Source organism: Schistocerca serialis, unplaced genomic scaffold (assembly GCF_023864345.2).
Source record: "Schistocerca serialis cubense isolate TAMUIC-IGC-003099 unplaced genomic scaffold, iqSchSeri2.2 HiC_scaffold_1362, whole genome shotgun sequence".
Taxonomy (NCBI): domain Eukaryota; kingdom Metazoa; phylum Arthropoda; class Insecta; order Orthoptera; family Acrididae; genus Schistocerca; species Schistocerca serialis.
Genome location: NW_026047583.1, coordinates 8736423 through 8757198, shown reverse-complemented (window position 1 = coordinate 8757198; position 20776 = coordinate 8736423). Strand labels below are relative to the sequence as shown.

Sequence of the window (20776 nt, the reverse complement as noted above, 5' to 3'; positions counted from 1 at the left end):
CAAATGCAATACTGTCCCTGGTCACAACAGTGTCACCTACCACCACCTCAAGAAATCCCACCCCTCTTTCCTGGCTGTCCTTACTTCCTTGACAATGTCATCCTCTCCACTGGAAAACTTTCCATATCCTGCTGTTCCCTAGATCTGTCAAACCACCCTCTTACACCTCTTCCTATCGTCTCTCCTCCCTCGCCTACATGTTCAGTAAGGGCTTTGAGTCCATCCTCTCCTGTCATATTCATCACCACTTTAACCGGTACCACCTCCTTCCCCTTACTCAGTGTGGCTTCTGACCCCCCCTCCTCAGCCAATGACCAGCTATTTAATCTCATAAATATTCTTTCCCTCCAACATAACTCCCGTTGTTCCACTATCTATGTCTCCTTCGTCCTCCAGAACTCCTATGACCATGTCTGGCATCCTGGGCTTCTCCTTAAACTCCAGAGCTACACTCTTCCCAACAATTTTGTGTCTTGTTGCTTCCTCCCTCTCCTGGCGCCCCTCTTATGTCACTATCCACAATACCAACACCCATGCATTCTATCCATCCATGAGCATGCCCCAAGGCTCCATCTTTTACCATCTCCTCTATCTCCTTTATACTGCAGATACACCCAAACCTCCCCTGTCTGTTAACCTCCTCCAATTTTCTGATGACACCGTATTTCTGGCTCTGTATCCTCCCCTTCAACAGTGCCAACGTACCCTTCAAATCCACCTCAACCAGTTCACTGCCTGGTGCAGCCAGTGGCTCTTCACACCAACCCTTCCAAGTCGCGGGTCATGCCACCTGCACTTTCAGGCACCACGATATTTGCAATACGTTTATGGTTGCCCTGTCCACCTCGCTCCTACCATGATGCACCCAGGGCTCACCCTCGACCGTCACCTCACCTGGACTCCCCAACTTCTTATGCTCCAACACAAAGACCACAACAGACTCCACATTATGAAACTCTTGACTTGCTGGACATGGGGCCTGCATCCTTCTACTATCCTTCACACTTACGAATACTTGATCCAACCCATCCTTTGTTATACCAGCGTCACCTGGATATCCTCCCCACCCGTATTCAATAAAGCCTTCCAAATCCCTGAACGCCATGAACTCCGCCCTGCTTTTCATATCAGTCTCCCGTTTCCCATATATATCATCTATCACATCAACCCCATCCCATATCTTATCCTTTTCGTCAAACACATCCACACCATGTACACTGTACGCAGACTTGACCATCACCACCCCCTGTTGTCTCCTATCCTCCCTACCCACAGCCCATTGCTGTGCCTTTTTACTGTTGTGTGCCACCCTCTCTCCATCTCCACATTCTCAAACTCCTTTACCGACATGCCTTCTAGTGCTTACCCCTCCCAGATGATGAGCTTCGCCCTTATGTCTACTCCTCCTAGGAACACTAACTTCACCATCCACCCCTTCCTCAGGGCTCCTATTCTCTTCCTTTTCCCTTCCCCTGAGTGTTTTTTTTCCTCCCTCTCATGCCCCCTCCCTTTCTAGTGCATCTCTTCTGCATCTCTGCACTCCCTGCTCGCTTGCCTTCTCTCTCCCTTTCCCATCCCTTGGTACGCCCTACGATCAACTTCCCTTTCCACCACCTTCTCTAGACCCCTTCCGCCACTGCCGTCTTCTGTCCCATCTTTTCCCGCCTCTCAGGCCTCCCCTCCCTCTGCAGAACCCGCCTGGCACTTTTTAATCTTTGTCATGTGTACTTCATCTCGTGCTGTGGTTTTAAAGTGTCGTCGTTCTGGTGTTTTGTAATACTGTGGCCAACTTTTGACTTGTTTGTGCGACTTCAGTGTATTTTTATGTGCTACACAAATCGCCAACTGTGTTTTTTTATCTTTATGTGGACTTTCTTAGATGTCCTACAATGAACGTCTCTGTGTACGTCTATATTTTAACCCCCATTGTCTCTCCTTATTATGTTCTTATGTCTTCCATTTTATCGCCTTTTATAGGTTTTATCTTTTTAGTAACGCATCATTCTGCTGAAGAGCGGCGGATTGTGCCGTACTAGCCCTCCCCTACCCAATGGGACTGAGAGACTGAAATAACAATACAGAAAAAAAAACGAAAGATGGAAGTTCGGGTTTCGCTAGCGATTCAAAGAGCTTATTTTGTTATGTATAGCTCTACAGTCCCATACTGTTATACACGTTCGCAACGCATTCCGTATAAGTCCGAAATAGTATGAGCGCTATTACGATTGCCTAGGCATCCATTTTTGTCACCGAATGATCCTAACCTTACATCTTTGGTCGCAATACTCGTATTCTAGGACGTTTTGGACGTCCTCATGCATCTGCTTAAAGAGAGTTATTATACATGTTTGATATTGTACCTTTATGTTTTAATATACTTATAAAATAAAGGAAAATTGTAATATTTCATTTCAAATTGTTGTCACGCTGTTTAGCGCCAGAAAACCTCAAACCACACACACACACACACACACACACACACACACACACACACACACACACACACACACACACACACAAATTGTTGACATTCATCTAGGCTTACCTAAATGGTTACATTGAACGTCATTCATAGTTTGTTCGACTAATGTAGTGATTAAAGTTGGTCATACTTATGTACCATTTCTCAGTAAGATAGTTGTAACCTGATAATAGCTGCACGATCTAACACTAAGTTAAAGAATATTAAAAAAAAACATGTATTGTGTAACACTTCTTTCATTTCAAGTTGTAACCACCAACTTCGCTCACCTAAATGATTCTGTTATGTCATTTTGTGATAATTATCTATATTTATTTTGTGATGCTTGCGAACTTATTCCTTCACACTCACATCTTACTTATTGCCCATATTGATTTTACGTTTACATTGTACCACACCAGTTACTGCCTAAAATTGTCTTCTGTTTTGATTACTGACTAAAGACTACCTCTGCAACGTTTTTTACAATGTTACCTAACGACGCACTTTTCATGGTGTTAGTACGAGTATCTCTTCCATAAGGGTAACAATTTTTTTGTCAAATTTGATCACACGGTGCTGACATGTATTTAATCGCAGTGTACACTAACCAGTAAATTTACCGTTTGATTTGTATTCTTCAGTCAATGCTAGCACCACCTACTGGCCATCGTTTACCTCTTGTAAGTTCAATCGCCATACACACTGTTTGGCACTGCTTCTATTCGATAGACGATGGGACTGAAAAATAGCCTCCATGACATGAGATTTATAGTGTATTCATTTCATGTGCTCGCTTTCGTGAACTTGTACTAAAATTTGTCATTTATGTAAGTACGATACAATTTGGAATATCTATGTACTGGAATACGTACATAGATACACACTTATGAATATTTTCTGTCATTAATTTTTTGTACAGTTCATTCCACAGCTTCAGTCTGACGATAAAATATTTAAGCGCATGATGCTTAATAAAGAATTGTGCCAAATCTGAATGGTCACCTACCTCTACTGTGGAAGTATTCCACACAATTCTTTTGGACATTACAGATCTGGTTCAAACATATACTCAATTTTAGAAATATTCTAAATCTTACATATTTTTGTAATATCAAAATTATTTCATTCATTCCCTTCATATCCACCTTATGATCAGTATTGACTGATAGCACAACTATATAAATTATTTGCATTTTAATATGCTAAACAATTCGATATCTTCCTGGTATCATAATCTTTTATGTATTTATTACTTTCTTTAACATATCTTTTACATCACGCTATACCACTTTTTATACTTTTTTCAACAGTTAAAATAGTCTATGAACTATTATTTGCACCCCTGTTTATAATATATTTACATGCTTTGTGAAAAGTTAGGCATTACCTCATAAACGAAAATACGTTTAAAAATTTTCGACTTTGTCCACCATATCGATTGGGAAATGTGGAGGGGAGATTACATTTTTTTTCCTTGTAAATATGTATTGTGTATTCTTGTTTTCCTGAGATATTATATATCCTTTAGGACATCCTGAATATAGGTCTATGGAGTAATGTATATCTAATGCTGTCTAATATGTTACAGAATTCACGGCGAAGGATAAAATGACTTGATACTTGGAAAATATCTGGAACATGGCAGTGCAAGGATGACAGGTAATCAGTTCTTCTCTAATTTGAAGTAATGGTTCGCCACTCTAGTTAGTGGCAATGTGTTTAATAAAATACGATAGTTTTGCACAGACATTGATTAATAAGCTATATCCTGAAGGATTATGAGACGTTCTCACAGTACATTAACAGGATTAGATTGTTCTAAAGCTGCTTCCAAATAAATAGTCGTGCAGATATTTCTGTTGCCGAATGAGGACGGTGTATTTAGCGACATTAGATCAGTAATTACCTCATTTGCAGGCTAAAAATTATTCGTATTACAAGTGATACGTTCGTAGGTTGGTTAGTACCTCGAAGCATGGGTAGCAAGAGCGAGCCATTAATGCTTTTTCCCCTTCGTAGCAGGTCAGGTTTTGAAGTGTGGACGCTTGGACCCAGAATATGGTGGTGGTGGTGGTGCTTAGTGTTGAACGTCCCGTCGACAACGAGGTCATTAGAGACGGAGTACAAGCTCGGGTTAGGGAAGGATTGGGAAGGAAATCGGCCGTGCCCTTTGAAAGGAACCATCCCGGCATTTGCCTGAAACGATTTAGGGAAATCACGGAAAACCTAAATCAGGATGGCCGGAGACGGGATTGAACCGACGTCCTCCCGAATGCGAGTCCAGTGTGCTAACCACTGCGCCACCTCTCTCGGTGGGACGCAGAATAGTCACTGTATACCGAAAAGCGTGGTGCACTCAATGGTGCAGTTACGACCCTGCAGAAAACATCAGGTCGCAAAGTTTATGACGTGTTTGTGAGAGGACTGTTCTACGCAGACGAGAAACAACCGACACGCTGACGAACGTGGATATTAAGGTACCACGTGTAAAAGTATGTGCACGAATACCCTTTATACTCTATATATGGGACACCCACGCAATCTCTGCATTTCGCCAAAAGATGAAGAGAGGGAAATTCATCGAAACGTTGGGGACTTCCGACGAAGCCACACGGACAGAAACCCGAGAAGATTTAATCAGTGCCAATAACACTCACGCACTAGCGTGGCACATTTGAAAGGTTATTCTCAGCCAAATCTATCAAATCGTCGATATGTTTATGTAATATAAAAGGTTTAGATAAATACACAAAAGGTAAAAATTGTTTTGAACCTGCCGAGACACTATATCAAACACTTTAAAATACGTCTACTTCAAGAGATATTAAATTATTCACTGCAGCAGTGACGTTTAGTTTGATGCCGAATTCTAAATTTAAGAATATGTGGCGTAGCAATGGGGGAAAGTAGTGCAGCGCACTAGCACGTAGTGTGCTCTCTGAGTTCTGGATGTGAATGACTGTGCGTCAGAGGATCAATCCACAGTAAGCATAGTAATCTACTCCGACAACAAGTAATTTAGGTTATTCCCCTTGACACTCTTAGTTTCTAGATACTTTTCCTTTTTTCATAGAAGGAACCAAGTAACGCCCCTTCATCCCTCTCCCCCACCCAACACCAATCTAAAAAATCCAGACCAGTTAAAGAATCAATCTCTCATGTATAAAACATCTTCAGCATCTTTTACCACTTTTATAGAATATACTAACATACTACGTGTTACATGAGAATCTTCAGATACAATGTATATGCTATTTTACAGCTAAGTGACAAAAATACTCAATAAGTAAATAAACACGAAATATTGAAGTACACAAACCAAGAAATTATTTAGAAAATAAAAGAAAAGTGTTTGCTTTTAACCACCTCTACTGACTCCAGAGTTCTTGCAGTGTCTTTCTAAATGATGGCCACCTTAAAAAATATTACTTCCTTCCGGTACTATGCCAATTTCAGACCACTTGATTTTTCGTGTATTAAACATTATCTGTCATGTCCTTTACGAAGGCACAATTTAGAGATTGCCCAAACCACCTGCGTCCTTTCTCACGGAGCCAACATACACTATGTGATCAAAAGTGTCCGGACACCCCCCAAAACATAAGTTTTTCATATTAGGTGCATTGTGCTGCCACCTACTGCCAGGTACTCAATATCAGCGATCTCATTAGTCATTACACATCGTGAGAGAGCAGAATGGGGCGCTCCGTAGAACTCACGGACTTCGAACGTCGTCAGGTGATTGGGTGTCACTTGTGTCATATGTCTGTAAGCGAGATTTCCACACTCCACAACATCCCTAGCTCCACTCTTTCCGACGTGATAGTGAAGTGGAAATGTGAAGGGGCTTGTACAGCACAAAAGCGCACAGACCGACCTCGTCTGTTAACTGACAGAGACCGCCGACAGATGAAGCGGTCGTAATGTGTAATAGGCACACTACTAACCACATCATCACACAGGAATTCCAAACTGCATCAGGATCCACTGCAAGTACTATGACAGTCAGGCGGGAGGTGAGAAAACTTGGTTTTCGTTGTTGAGCGGTTGCTCATAAGCTACACGTCACGCCGATAAATGCGAAACGACGCCTCGCTTGATGTAAGGGGCATAAATATTGGACGATTGAACAGTGGAAAAACGTTGTGTGGAGTGACGAATCACAGTACACAAAGTGCGATCAGATGGCAGGGTATGGATATGGCGAATGCCCGGTGAACGTCATCTGCTAGCGTCTGTAGCGCCAACAGTAAAATTCGGAGGCGGTGGTGTTATGGTGCGGTCGTGTTTTTCATGGAGTGGGCTTGCAACCCTTGTTGTTTTGCGTGGTACCATTACAGCACAGGCCTACATTGATGTTTTAAGCACCTTCTTGCTTCCCACTTTTGAAGCACAATTCGGGGAAGGTGACTGCATCTTTCAACACGATCGAGCACCTGTTCATACTTCACGGCCTGTGGCCGAGTGGTTACACAACAACAACATCCCTGTAATGGACTGGTCTGCACAGAGTCCTGACCTGAATCCTATAAAACACTTTCGGGATGTTTTGGAACGCCGACTTTGTGACAGGCCTCAACGACCGACATCGATACCTCCTCTGAGTGCAGCACTCCGTGAAGAATGGGCTGCCATTCCCCGGGAAACCATCCAGCACCAGACTGAACGTATGCCTGCGAGAGTGGAAGCTGTCATCAAGGCTAAGGGTGAGCCAACACCATATTGAATTTCAGCATTACGGATGGAGGGCGCCACGAATTTTTAAGTCATTTTCAGCCAGGTGTCAGTATACTTTAAATCATATTGTGTACTAGCTGTCACCAGCCAGTTATTATTTCTGCGATCGCAACTGCCGAGGAAGGTGTGGTAAGAAGCCTCAGCCGTAACCGCCAACGCAAAGCGACTACGTCCTCTTGGGGAGGACGTTACTAGTTTCGCACGTAATAATATTCAATGATGAATGTCAGTCTACCACGTAGGTTGTAATTTAATACGGAAGAAACAAATGTACACTGGTCGCTATTAAAAACTGCAGGATCTCGACCACGAAGGTGGCAAGCAACAAACGGCAAACTGGCTGAAGTGCACTGCATGCTTTTTCTTGGAGACGGTCGTCATATCAGCACAAACGCACGTACGCAGGTGGGAATAACATCAGCTAAGTACTGAATATAACTGACGAGCACGCAGGGGGTTTCTCATTCGCAAACAGAATTCACAAGTTGTTTGTTTCTGAGATGACTGAGTTATGCGTCGTGTAAGAAGTAGAAATGTCTCTTTTGCTGCTGAACGTCGAGACCATCACGATATGATTCATCGAAATTGCATCTTATCGTTCCAGGTAATTGCTGTTTGAGCTATTCCGAATCCCTCGACCGTCATGAGGCTATGGAACTGATAGGATCAGCAGGTTCATATCCAACGTTATGCGGGACCACAAGGAGGGGAAACAGCAGATGAAGGGTTTTCTTCAAAAATGTCGCTGTTAAGGCAATTTTGAGGCTAGAGATACGAAAATTGGTATTCGGTTTCTCGGTAAGAAATAAAGAAATAAATTTTTCAGTATTATTGGGAATTTAATCCTATTGTGGTGAAATAGAAGGTGAATTTTTTTGAAAATATATCATTATTAAAGAATTACTAAAGTATTTTTAAAGCTGTGTCTACGAACATTGGTGTTTGACTTCTCGGTTACAAATAAGAGAATACGTATTTCTTTGTTTTTGGAAACTGAATACCTAAGGGGGTGAAGTCACAGTTTTTGGGAATTCATCCCCTAAGGGAGTGAAATAGGGATGAGAATATTTAAGAAAATATTTGTTACTTTAAAATATCTTAAGGCTAAATTTATGACAGTTAATATTTCACTTCTCGTTTAGATATAAAGAAATACTTGTTGTGGGATGAAAACTATATAGAAATATCTCTACAAAAACGCAAAAGGCATGATTAACGAAAACTTTGGACTCCAGCTACCAGAATCGCTTTTTTGGCTGAAGTACATTCGGGAAAGATGATTTTCATGTGGCGTTCATTAGCGTGAAAAGCTTAGAAGGTGTTGCAGTTTGTGAACAACATAAAAACTCGATTAAATAAGAACAAAAGCAAAAGACCCTCTACCAGCCATACAGTCGACGCAAGCGAAGCAGCGGCCGCTGAGTTAGTGCTGTGTAATACCAGCGACCTGCCCCAATTATGCACGAGTAGCACTGACGAGGGAAAGCCGATGTTGGTCGGTCTCTGATACAGTAGAAACTTGACAGCATGGTGGAAAGATAAAAATAAAGGGGCATCTATTTCGGCTATTTCAGCATGCAATAGCTTCCAAGTATGTGACGGTCAAAGTTTCGGTGCTCTTCGTCAGGCTACTCGCGTGACACAACTGCAACGGCGTTGGTAGAGCACTGAGTAGGGACAAAGAGTCGAGATTTTGCGTCCCGTGTTCAGATCCAGTCTTGTGCTTTCTTTTTATTTTGTTTTTGTGGGAATATGTGACGTCCCTATGTTTTTCGTCAAATGTAGTGGAAGCAATGGCAAAGGAAATAAAGATTTGAAATCTTACTAAAAGTACATTTTATCATCACAGTTGACACGGATTAAAATATTCCGTGAAAGTGGTACCAACAGTTTTCAGTTGTCTCGAAGAACTAAGTGACAAATTGGTCCCTAGAGTCCATCAAGAAGTAAAACAGTTAATTGAATGACATCAGAAATTAATGGAACCTCGGAATGTGTACGCAAAAGCTACGAAATCTGGAAAGCTCACAAAAGAAACTTATCATCAGTTCCTACACAAAGTTTTTCGACTTTATGTAAAAATGTAGCAGCTTCACTACGTTATTGACTCTTGGGGTGGGTAAAACGATCCTTCCTTATTCGGTGGACTGTTTGTCGATTTGCTCGGAATACCGACATGTTCATTGAAAGTAATTCCGTCAAAGTGTATACAGTTACGTAAACCCTGCGAGGTTTACTTTTATTAACGGTTGAAGGACTACATTCTCCGATTATGAAAGTGCTCTGCTCTCATCGCACAGTAAAGGGAAATCACAAGTGGAAGCGAAGCAATTAAAATACACACTTTGATCCATAATCAACAGCAGACACCAGCTTTAGAGAAAGTGCTACGTTACGCCTGGCTTACCACGAAATTATCGCCAGATCCCGAGGTTGATTTCCTAATGAGATTCACACAAAATAATGTGACTATGGTACATGTGCCTTGGCACGTTGCTCGTGCAATTCCGATTTTTGTTCGCCTGGAATGTTGCTACGAATGCATTGATGCATTGGTTCTGTTAAATCGTAAATGTGAAGTACAAAGAAAAGTCGAAATACTAGAATTTTTATGTCTTTAAATTTAAATTATTGTTAGTCATGTATGATTATATGAGAGTTGGGGTGATGCAGTCTATTGTAATAAGATTTAAAATGCCTTTTTGTTTTGTCAATAATTCGACTTTATTTTACGTTCTCACGAAAAATATTGATGTGACATGTTTTCGTGACAACAAAATAAAAACAAAACATATAACTCCATTTGAACGCGGGGCGTGGAAGTTTGAAACTCTCCACGTAGATAGTGCGCTACGTACTCACTTGGATATACGATGCGCGAGTGAACTGATGAAGTCGCGTCGAAAGCTGGAGTGTGATTTTCTCGAAAATTATTGAGTGTATGTCGAAGTACGAGTCCCTTTATTTTCGCTCCTCTTTCAACCTACCAAGTTTCCACTGTGTCAGAGAACCACATACGGCGAGTTCCCCTTGTACCTACAGCCGGACGAGTTGTCCTGCATAGTCGTAATAAATTTTAGACACAAGCCTTCCTCGTAAATAAATCAGTCTGTCTATGAATGAGAACCGTATCAAAATCCCTACAATGGTTCTCGAAATTATCCTTCAGATACAGATTGAAAAACGCTGCAGGGGACACAACATGTGTGACACCAAATCAGCAAGTCCTAGCCCCTACTTTTTGTAGCCATGTTACGGTTGTAAATGCGAAGTCAACATATCCATTCCCAGCGTTCGACCCATCTTGGTTCGTTCCGGCCTTACCTTTCAGTAGCTCCACCGCACGACACTGCTATGAGTTCTTAAAGGGGGCGGTTGTGGTTCACACGTCCGCGGCGTTAGAGCAACGAAGCTTGACTCGTTTTCTGTGGAGCAAGGGACGAACACCCATCGAGATCTACAGGGAAATGCAGCCCACATGTGGGGAAAACTGACTCGCTTTGAGAACTGTGAGGTCGTGGTGGTGTTGTGAGTTCGACAAAGGCCATTTCATCACAATGGGCGATCGTGGAGGCCACGTTCGCCGCTGACTGATGACCATAATTCCGCGCGGATGCAATGCTGAAAGCAGATCGGTGCGTGCACATCACGGCCATTTCCCGGGAGCTTGGCATATTGTATGGGAGTGCTTACGACATCGTTCAAGGGCCCTTATGGTCCCTTAAGGTTCCATGTCAGTGGGAGCCTAAGCAGTTGGACGAGATGATGGAAGGCAAGCGAATGACGTCTTCACTGAATCATCTGCGATGGTACTCCAAGGAGGGTCAAAGTTTCCTGGACCCCCATATTACTGGCGATAAAATGCGGATACTGCATTTCATACCGGAATTCAAGCAGCGGGGCATGTTGTGGAAACATCCGGGTTCGCCTGTGACAAAAAATTCCTTTCAGCGCCATCTATTGGGAAAGCGATGTTAACGGCCTTTTGACTTAGCCGTGGACTGCTCCTGCTGGATTTCACGCCACAAGGTGCAACCGTCAATGTCGACAGTTATTGTTCCACACTGTCACATCCGAGGGCTGCCGTCAGGCGACGGCCGAGGGATCCTCGATGCGGTGAACGTGATTCTGCTGCACGACAATGCGAGACTACATGTGGCACTCAGAACTGGCAAAAAGCTCCAGCCATTCCGGACCACCCACCATACAATCCAGACCTCGCCCCTACTGATTTCCACGTTTTAGCACCACGGAAGAAGTTTCTGGCAAGAGAGCGATTCACAAATAACCATGAACCAATACAGCAATCTGAAGGTGGTTCCATAATCGGCCAGACGAATTCTGTTGCAGAGGCACATCAAATTTAGAGCTGCAATGGGAAAATATGTCGGTGTGGAGACTATGTGGAAAAAGAGTGTAAGGTATGTAGATTTAGATGTATGTTTGTCATTACCTGTATGTACCTTACTTTGGCTAATAGAAAATAGGGGCAAAGACTTTCTGATTTGCCTTCGTACACCAGTGACCCAGCCCGACTACGCACAGGTAGCATTAAGTATGTACAGTCAGACAGCTTGTGTGGCGTAGCGTATTTTGCTAGCGGGGTACTGCGTGGAGTTATGAACAAATTTCAGAGAACATCGTTGACTAACTGAATATCGTCACTTCCGTATAACTTATGCGATGTAAGTGGCACACGACAGAAAAGTTGACTGGAGGCATGAGTGCTACGTGTTCTGTATTGAACTGGCGGTTGGAGTGATATCTCATGGCAATAATGGGAGCACAACGTGATGTTAGAAATATGTTTACAACGAATGCAAAAACTGTATGCGAATCATGGGTGCATGTGTGTGTGAATGAATAAATTTGTGTCAGAGGCTGGCAGAGGTGACGCAAATAAATAATAATAATAACCACGCATGATAATACAAGTTTAGCTCGTTTATGGAATGAATTTTCACCCTGAGGTGGAGTGTGCGCTGATATGAAACTTCCTGGCAGGTTAAGACTGTGTGCTGGAGTGAGACTGGAGCCTGAGACAATTGGTCATGACTCGTACTTGGGTAGCTCAGTTGGTAGAGCGGTTTTGCGTGAAGGGCGAAGATCCCAGGTTCGAGCCTCGTTCAGGCACACAGTTTTAACCTGCCACAAAGTTACATATCGGCGCACACTCCGCTGCAGAGTGAAAATTCATTCTGTAAACATCCTCCAGGCTGTGACTTAGCAATGTCTCCGCAGTATACTTTCTTCCAAGAGTGCTAGCCCTGCAAGTTACGCAGGAGAACGTCTGTGAAGTTTGGAAGGAAGGAGATGAGGAACTGGCGAAATGGAGTTGTTTATTTTGTGTTAACAGTACTTCCCTTGTGAAGCTTAGCACCCACTGTGATGAATTGTCGAGGCTCATTGCTGCAGTTCTTTGGCGAGGACTCTCTCTACCGCATAGATAACTGCGTCCATGTACGGGTTTGATTCAAGAAAGGCAGAAGGCCGACAGTAACGATGGCGATTATGGCTGAAACGACTGGTTTTCGGTTATATCGTTTTTTTTTTCAAGTTCAGTTTAACTGGACTGTGAAAACCACTCAAAATAACTGGTTTAAGAAATAACCGATTTTCGGTTTTTTGTTCCTATTATGTTCTGTAAATAAGGATGGAAATCGAACAAAGATTGAAATATTTTTTTCTCTCTCAGTTTCAAAACACAAAGAATTAAAATATTGAACTAATAGGCAAACAGAAAAAGACTCAGTCCATGTACGGTTCGCCGCTTTTCTCGAACAGTGAAACGTGGTTGACTACTACAAAAAATCCCCAGTGTTCTCCTATTGATTGGAAATTTTTGTAACTCTGCTCAAAAATCGTGTTGTAATAGCGGATCGTACCACTACTTGGGCATTGCAAACAGTCAGCGCTATAGAGTGAAAACTGAGGTTGAAGAACTCTATTTTTCGTGTTAATTTGTCCGTTTTCAATTGTTAAAATGAGATAAAGGCGTTTTGTGTACACAGGCAGTAAATGATTTGGTTTGTGGTTTTATTTTAAACTATGAGTGAACTGTTAAATTCCAAGTTTTCTCGTTACATGATATCGCAAGTTTGTTGTAGCTTCTCCCATTTTTAATCTTTTAAAGCAAATGGACTTCGTAAAATACCCCAGACGAGGAATGGTTCCATTCTGTAATACAACTGATATCCGACTGGCGATACGCCTTTCGAAATATGGCTACAATTTCAATCTGCTAATGCCTGCTTTCTCCAGATTAGCAATCGCAGTTCGCACACTCAATTCACAGCAAATTCCTAGAACAATGGGCAGTCAGTCACTCAAACCTGAAGTATCATAATAAATATGGGCAATGGCGAAAAGATAACCACTTCATCATCAGGCTGTGATGAGACACTTACAGTTTGAAATAATGAAGTACTTTTAACCAATAAATCTCCTCCTATCATTTGAGAATAATTGCATTGCGAAGAAAACATGCGAATCCGAAATATGTGATGTTATATTTTTTTCCGATGAGTAAAAGTTTTTCCAAAAAGCTAATTTGCTTCGTTGATTGGCTAAAACCGATACGGGTATTTTTCGGTATTTATTTGGCCTTGGTCATATTAGGTGCTTTTATTTTTTTACTAATAACCGGGTGGAAGTAATCGAAATATCAATTAGCCATTGCAGCAATGTTGAAACCGACTGTCTTTAAATAACACCTTTTTTAAGGAACGAGTGTTTTTATTAGTAAAATTAGCATTGGTTTGAAATATTGTATTATAATAGAAAATGGGAAAAACAATTAGTTCTATCTTAATAACAATACCGACAGAAACGGGCAAGAAACGAATAATATAAGAATCGGTATACCTCTGCTGGGTCAATAATGTACCTGTTACTGTGTTGCGTGGCCTGTTACTTGGTATGCGTGTACATACGGTCAAGAGCCCAGGAGAGGCACAGTAGGCGATGTCGTGTTATTAACAAAGGCACTCGCCTCGGTCGTCTGCTGCACATAGCCCATTAACGCCAAATTTCGCCGTATTGTCCTAGCGGGTACGCTCGTCGTGCGTCCCACATTCATTTATGCGGTTATTTCACGCAGTGTTGCGTGTCTGTCAGCATTGACAACTCTACGGAAACGCCGCTGCTGTCGGTCATTCAGTGAAGGATATCGGCCACAGCGTTGTCTGTGGTGAAAGGTAATGACTGATTTTTTATATATATATATATATATATATATATATATATATATATATATATATATATATATACTATAAAAAACCTATATTTTGCATGTAAGTGTAGCTGTATCAGTGTAAAACTTTGTTCATAATAAGTTATAAGAAAATATTAATTTACGTGCTTCTTATGTTCCGATTCTTAGAGCCTTGTCTCAAAGACATTTTTTCCCCGGAAGTCCGTAAGTCCCGATACTTGCAAACTGGATGTGATAGCATCTTGCGTGACTAGTAAAACCCCACATATTAGTAATCCGGAATAATGACAGAGCGATGTTCTACTAACAAGTCGCTTCGCTGCAGATTACTTTACGGCTGCAATTTGAACACAAATTTTTTGCAATATTGTCACGTCGAAACCATAGTCAAGTCCAAATCCGACGGCAGGGTCATCAGCGAAATAGACCACTTAGAAGTGAAACAATTTCTATTACTGACGTCAGCGTGGAGCTACAACAGAAGTGACCTCCTGGACGGAGAGTGTAGCTACTTATACAGACATCAAGCATTGAAGAACGCTGGTGTTGATATAAACAGCGACTACTTCAAAATGCTGGTATTTACATATACATTGAATATTCCGCAATACATAGACATCACGAACATTAGACATTTCAAGAACCTTCCTCAACTTATAGATACTTAATAGCAAATCAATGTTAGTGGCTGTGTTTGAACTTGCTATCTACAGCACTCAATGCTATTAGTTGCGCTGCAGTACTGTGCCACTTGCGTGTTAAATGATTTGAAATAGAGATTCAAGGGGGCAGGTCCTGACAACGTAGCAATAAATAAATTAAAAATGGTTCGAGGCACTCACTAAAACTGGGGAAACCATCAGAATCACTTAGTAGGCGTCTAAAGGATAACCACAGTCAATACAGTTACGGCCGAAATATATACATCTCGAGGAAATAAATGCAGTGATAATGTTCGTGTATAGCATTGGTGTAGCTAGTGGAGCGAGTGCAGCCGTTATGTTACTGATTCCAAAGGCTGCAGTTACGCTTTCCATAAATACGTCACGACAGAAATAGCTTCCAAAAGTGATTAACAACTGTGCCACTACACATCATAACAATGTGGGGCTAAAAAGACCACGACATAAATAAACTCGCCATTGTGAGCCTGGAATATGCATTGTTCCGCAATGTTTAGTAATTTCATTGTATTACAATTACACAAAATGAAATTTCATGACTTATTTGCAGGTCCCAGAACCTTCCCCGTGGTGTCAACGGAGTAGGGATAATGTAATGTGAACGTCAAATTATTGTTGATTCGGCACTGTGATTCGGGCCAGCCCTGATTCACAGTTATAGGTGTTCGGAACCAGAAGCGATGCGATATTTGGTATCAGTACAAATATCGGAAATTCTCTCGATACCTCGATAATATCGGAAAAGTCAACTAGTACCGGAGCCGCCGCAACATATTGATTGCTTATTTATTTCTAAGCTTTTTTTTTTATTAAGAACGAAACGCTGCATGTATGGAAATAGGTTATGTTTTCATGATCCAACATTAAATTCAAACTGAAAACAAATGTAAGAAGTATATGACAACTTTTCTAAGCGCAAGCAAAACACGGAACTTGACAAACATTTTAAGCTACCAATGTATATTATCAGTACAGCCCACCATTACAACTCTCTCTTTAAGACAAAAGCTCTCCATTTCAATACAAGACAATGTGCAGTGTAGTAATTATGTTACGTCTGTATGAAACAAATGGAGGACTGGTTTTCAGGTGTTTCTACCAACACACTGTGCTCTGCTGATCCATCTGGTTCTCGATGTTTCAGTTACTTCTGTACAACTACAGGTCCTGGGTTCAATAATAAAAATCATATTACAGTCATTTAAAAAGTATTCTCACCTCAGACTCGTTTACACTGAGGTGACAAAGATGGCGTAGCGATGTACACATACACAGATGGCCGTAATATCAAATACACAGGGTATAAAAGGGCAATCCTTTGACGGAGCTGTCAGTTTTAGTCACTTGATTCACATGAAAAGGCTTCCGCCGTGATTATGGCTGCGCGACAGGAATTAACAGACTCTGAACGCGGAATTGTAGTTGGAGCTAGAATTCCATTTCGGAAATCGTTATGGAATTTAATATTCCGTAACCCTCAGTGTCAAGAGTGTGCCGAGACTACCAAATCTCAGGCTATTGAATATGATTTCTGAAAACTGTCTTGAGCGCCTACTTCGGCAGACCACACGCGATGGAGGTCTCTCAGATCCAGTAGGTAAAAACAGGCCGGACCTTGCCGATAGCGTTAGTATAGAGACGGGGATCATGATGACATCATAACGACTATGGTTACGGAAGTTATTCAATCAGTCAAGAAGGCTAGGAGAGTATTTCTGCTACAAAGAGCAGATAAACAGTCGTTAGCATCTCACTTAGTCAGTGATATGACATCACGTAGTTCCAGTAAGATGGATGTGAAGTTTTTATGGAGAAAGTGTAAGCGGACTGTAAATCGTGGTCTGGAGAACTATGAACGTAGTAGGTGGATTAAGGACGGAAAAGACTAATGATTTTTTAACAACAAACTTCTGAAAATGATGTAGAGGCAGAGGCTGTTGCACTCTGGGTCCAAAATGGAATGCGCAGTGACGACAGTACAGGGCCGGCCGGGGTGGCCAAGCGGTTAAAGGCGCTACAGTCTGGAACCGCGCGACCGCTACGGTCGCGGGTTCGAATCCTGCCACGGGCATGGATGTGTGTGATGCCCTTAGGTTAGTTAGGTTTAAGTAGTTCTAAGTTCTAGGGGACTGATGACCTTAGAAGTTAAGTCCCATAGTGCTCAGAGCCGTTTGAACCTTTTTTTTTTTTTTTTTTTTTTTTGACGGTAAAGGTTAGTACAGATTCTGAGAAGCTGTCGAAGTCAATTGATTGTAAGAGGATACAAAATGAATAAGACAAAATTTCTAGCTAGTGTGATGGAAGGCAGCTGGCTCTAAATGAGGAAAAATGTAAGTTAATGCGGGTGAAAGGAAAGTGTACATGCAGTGTTCGGATACAGCATTAGTAGTGTACTGCTTGACCCAATCACATTGTTTAAATATACAGGAGTAAAGTTACAAAGCGACATGAAATGGAATGTGTTGTGGATTGGCCAGAGTGCCAACCCACAATGAGAGGAGACCGAAAGGCACGCGTTTAAGCTCACGTAGTCTGACGTGAGGTCTGGAACAGGGAAAGTAATTATACTATCAAGAAAGGTACGTAGCTTCTGGAATCCTTAACTTTAATCTATAATTGGTGAACATCGCTTTTGACGGTACATGTATTACAATCAATAGTCGCTGGTAATGGCGCCTTGCTAGGTCGTAGCAAATGACGTAGCTGAAGGCTATGCTAACTATCGTCTCGGCAAATGAGAGCGTAATTTGTCAGTGAACCATCGCTAGCAAAGTCGGCTGTACAACTGGGGCGGGTGCTAGGAAGTCTGTCTAGACCTGCCGTGTAGCGGCGCTCGGTCTGCAATCACTGATAGTGGTGACACGCGGGTCCGACGTATACTAGCGGACCGCGGCCGATTTAAAGGCTACCACCTAGCAAGTGTGGTGTCTGGCGGTGACACCACAGAATGATTGTTTGAGGAGCGTGATAGGGAAGATGAATGAAGAAATTCGGTTAATTGGGAGAATTTTGGGAAGTGTGATTCATTTGTAAAGGAAACCGCATATAGGGCACTAGTGATTCGTATTTTTGAATACTGCTGGAGTGTTTTGGATACGTACCAGGTCACATTAAAGGAATACATATAAGCAATTAGGAGGCACGCTGCTAGATTTGTTATCGATAGGTACGAAAAACACCCAAGTATTACGGAGATGTTTCGGTAAATCAAATGGGAATTAATCATAACATGTAAGCTTTCACGGCCGGCGTCTGCATTAATTAAAGCTTCCGGGCTGAATTACCGTGGTCCATATATAAAACTTCATCTCCTTCCTGACGTTTCGTTGCCTAGTGCGGGCAACATCTTCCGAGGCGAGTCGGCGACTGGCTGCTGGCTGCTGGAGGTCCCGCTTGTATAGAGCGCTTAGATAGCACCACCACTCATCACGTGCTTTCGACTTAAAGCTATCTCCGGCTAGTGCCATCTCTCTCGATTACAGGTAATCGATTGTCACTTCGTTGGTGCAAAGTCGACCGCCATATCTTGTCTAGTTTTAATCCTTCTTCTTTTTTATTAAAATTATTATCGTGCTTGTAGATCTCTATAGCCTCTCTATTCATGCGGGTATAATAATGTAAGGTACTAGCTATCACGTTTGTCTCACGAAATTTTATTTCTTGAACACCGTCTTTGAAAACATGTTCCGCTACAGCTCATTTGTCAGTTTGTCCCAATCTACAGTTCCTTTTGGGGTCCGTTAGGCGGGTATTAGGACGCAGCGACCCCATCGTTCGCCTGCTGCCTGCCGGCAGCCTGATGCGGACGGCTTTGTTGCCCCACCCAGGTGGCGCACCGCCACGGCATCTGCGCTGCAGCAAACGCAGCCGCTGGCGAACGCCAACACGTTTGCGGGCGCCAGCGTAGACGCGCCGGGGGACGGGGACGCACCTCTGGCGCCGCCCCAGAAGAACCCGCCGACCCCGCCGCCCATCGTCGTCCAATGGGACGGCGTCTATAAGCATTTCCAGCAGAAACTTGAGAGGGTGGCAACGTCCACTACTGTCAAGGCTGTCGGCCGTGACCTGCACAAGGTGAGAGTGACGTCCAATGAAGAGTACCGCCCGGTGATGGACACCCCCTGGATGGATGGCCTCCCGTACTACACGCGCCCTTCCGAGCCACTCAAACTTCTGAAGGTGGTTTTCCGCCACCTTCCTCTCAAGTTTGGCACGGACTACCTCCGAGAGGATCTCGAGGACCACGGTTTACCATCAGGTGCAGGCCCGATGAAGTCCCCTAGAACTCGCCGAGACATGCCGCTGTACCAGGTTATGCTCGTTGACAACCTGGAAAACCGGAAGTTTTTCCAGGTGCAGCGGGTCGGCCTTGTCGAGGTCGCTGTGGAATCGCTCGGGGCAAGGGCAAGAGGGCCCAGTGTTTCTCGTGCCAGAGGCTGGACCACGTCTCCCGCTACTGCTCTGTGCTGCCCCGCTGCGTAAAGTGCGCGGGACGGCACGAGAGCAAATCCTGTGGGCTCTCCCAAGAAGAAAAATCGACGTGCTGCAACTGCGGCGGGCCGCACGTTAAAGTTACAGAGGCTGTTCGGCCTTCAAACGGGGCCAAAACCAGCACCGGGACGTGTCTGCTCCTTCTCGTAAAGTGCACCCGTCCACCAGCTTTGCTGCCACCACCGAGGGGGGACCGTCTGCCTCCTCCACCCAGCGACTGCAGCAGGCCGCTGGTGACCGGCAGCAGCCGACTGCGCCGTCCACGGCTCCGCCCGGTCGGGTGGCAACCCCGGCAACCACGCCTGAGGCGCGGGATGCTGCCCCACGCAGGCGTCGCCGTCGCGGGGGCCGGGTTTCCCCTGCCGCTGCGCAACCGACTGCCGCCGACACTCTGCCGCGGCAGCAGCCGGCAACTCGTGCTGCGCCGCCACTGGAACTGGATGCCGATGTTCCACGGCAGTCGCCTTCTACGAAGCGGTCGCAACGAGCCGCCCCCGTAGCGGAGACCGCCCCAGCGGCCCCCGCCGCCCCCTCGGCTCCCGACGCAGCTGAGCTCCGATCGCTTTTGCGGTCGTCGAGCCAGCTGCTCAAGCAACTCCCGGTGCTAGTCACCGCGGTCACGACGGCCCTGCGGGCCGGCGTTGCTGCTTCTCCCCGCCACGGATAACCGTCACATCCACGACTTCACCGTTTGCGCCTTCAACGCGAACAGCTCGGTACCCCAGCAAGGGGAATTCAGGGCGTTCTTGAGGGACGAAGCAATTGACATTTGCCTCGTCTGCGAGACATTCCTGAATCCGACAGGCTGACCCACCGTGGCGGGACGGCCATCTACGTCGAGGCGTCCCTCAAACATGACGAAGTCCAGCTGCCACCCCTTACCATAGTGGAGGCCACTGGGGTGGCTGTCACCACTGCGGCGGGGGTTATCACCTTCGTTGCGGCCTATACGCCGCCGAGGGGACTGCTCCAGGAGGCTGACTTCGACGCCCTGCTGGCGTTGCGCGCCAAGATCTTCATTGCGGTCGACTTGAAAGCGAAGCACACGCATTGGAACTGCCGCATCACCAACGCCAGCGGCCACCGCCTCCTTTGCGCCACACAACGGCATGACGCGATAGTACTGGGGCCCTACGACCTCACCGTCCTCTCCCATCGCGGCCAGCCTGACGTGCTCCACGTCGCCGT

General features: G+C 44.1%; 1 protein-coding gene across 1 annotated transcript in view; it reads left to right on the top strand.

Moving 5' to 3' along the window:
* Nucleotides 1-20255, top strand: part of LOC126440356 (translation initiation factor IF-2-like) — a 56083-nt gene extending 35828 nt beyond the window's left edge. The window contains exon 2 of the mRNA XM_050090646.1: nucleotides 19710-20255. Coding sequence (XP_049946603.1) covers nucleotides 19710-20255 — 546 coding nt within the window. The remainder of the gene's footprint in view (nucleotides 1-19709) is intronic.
* The last annotated feature ends 521 nt before the right edge of the window (nucleotides 20256-20776 follow it).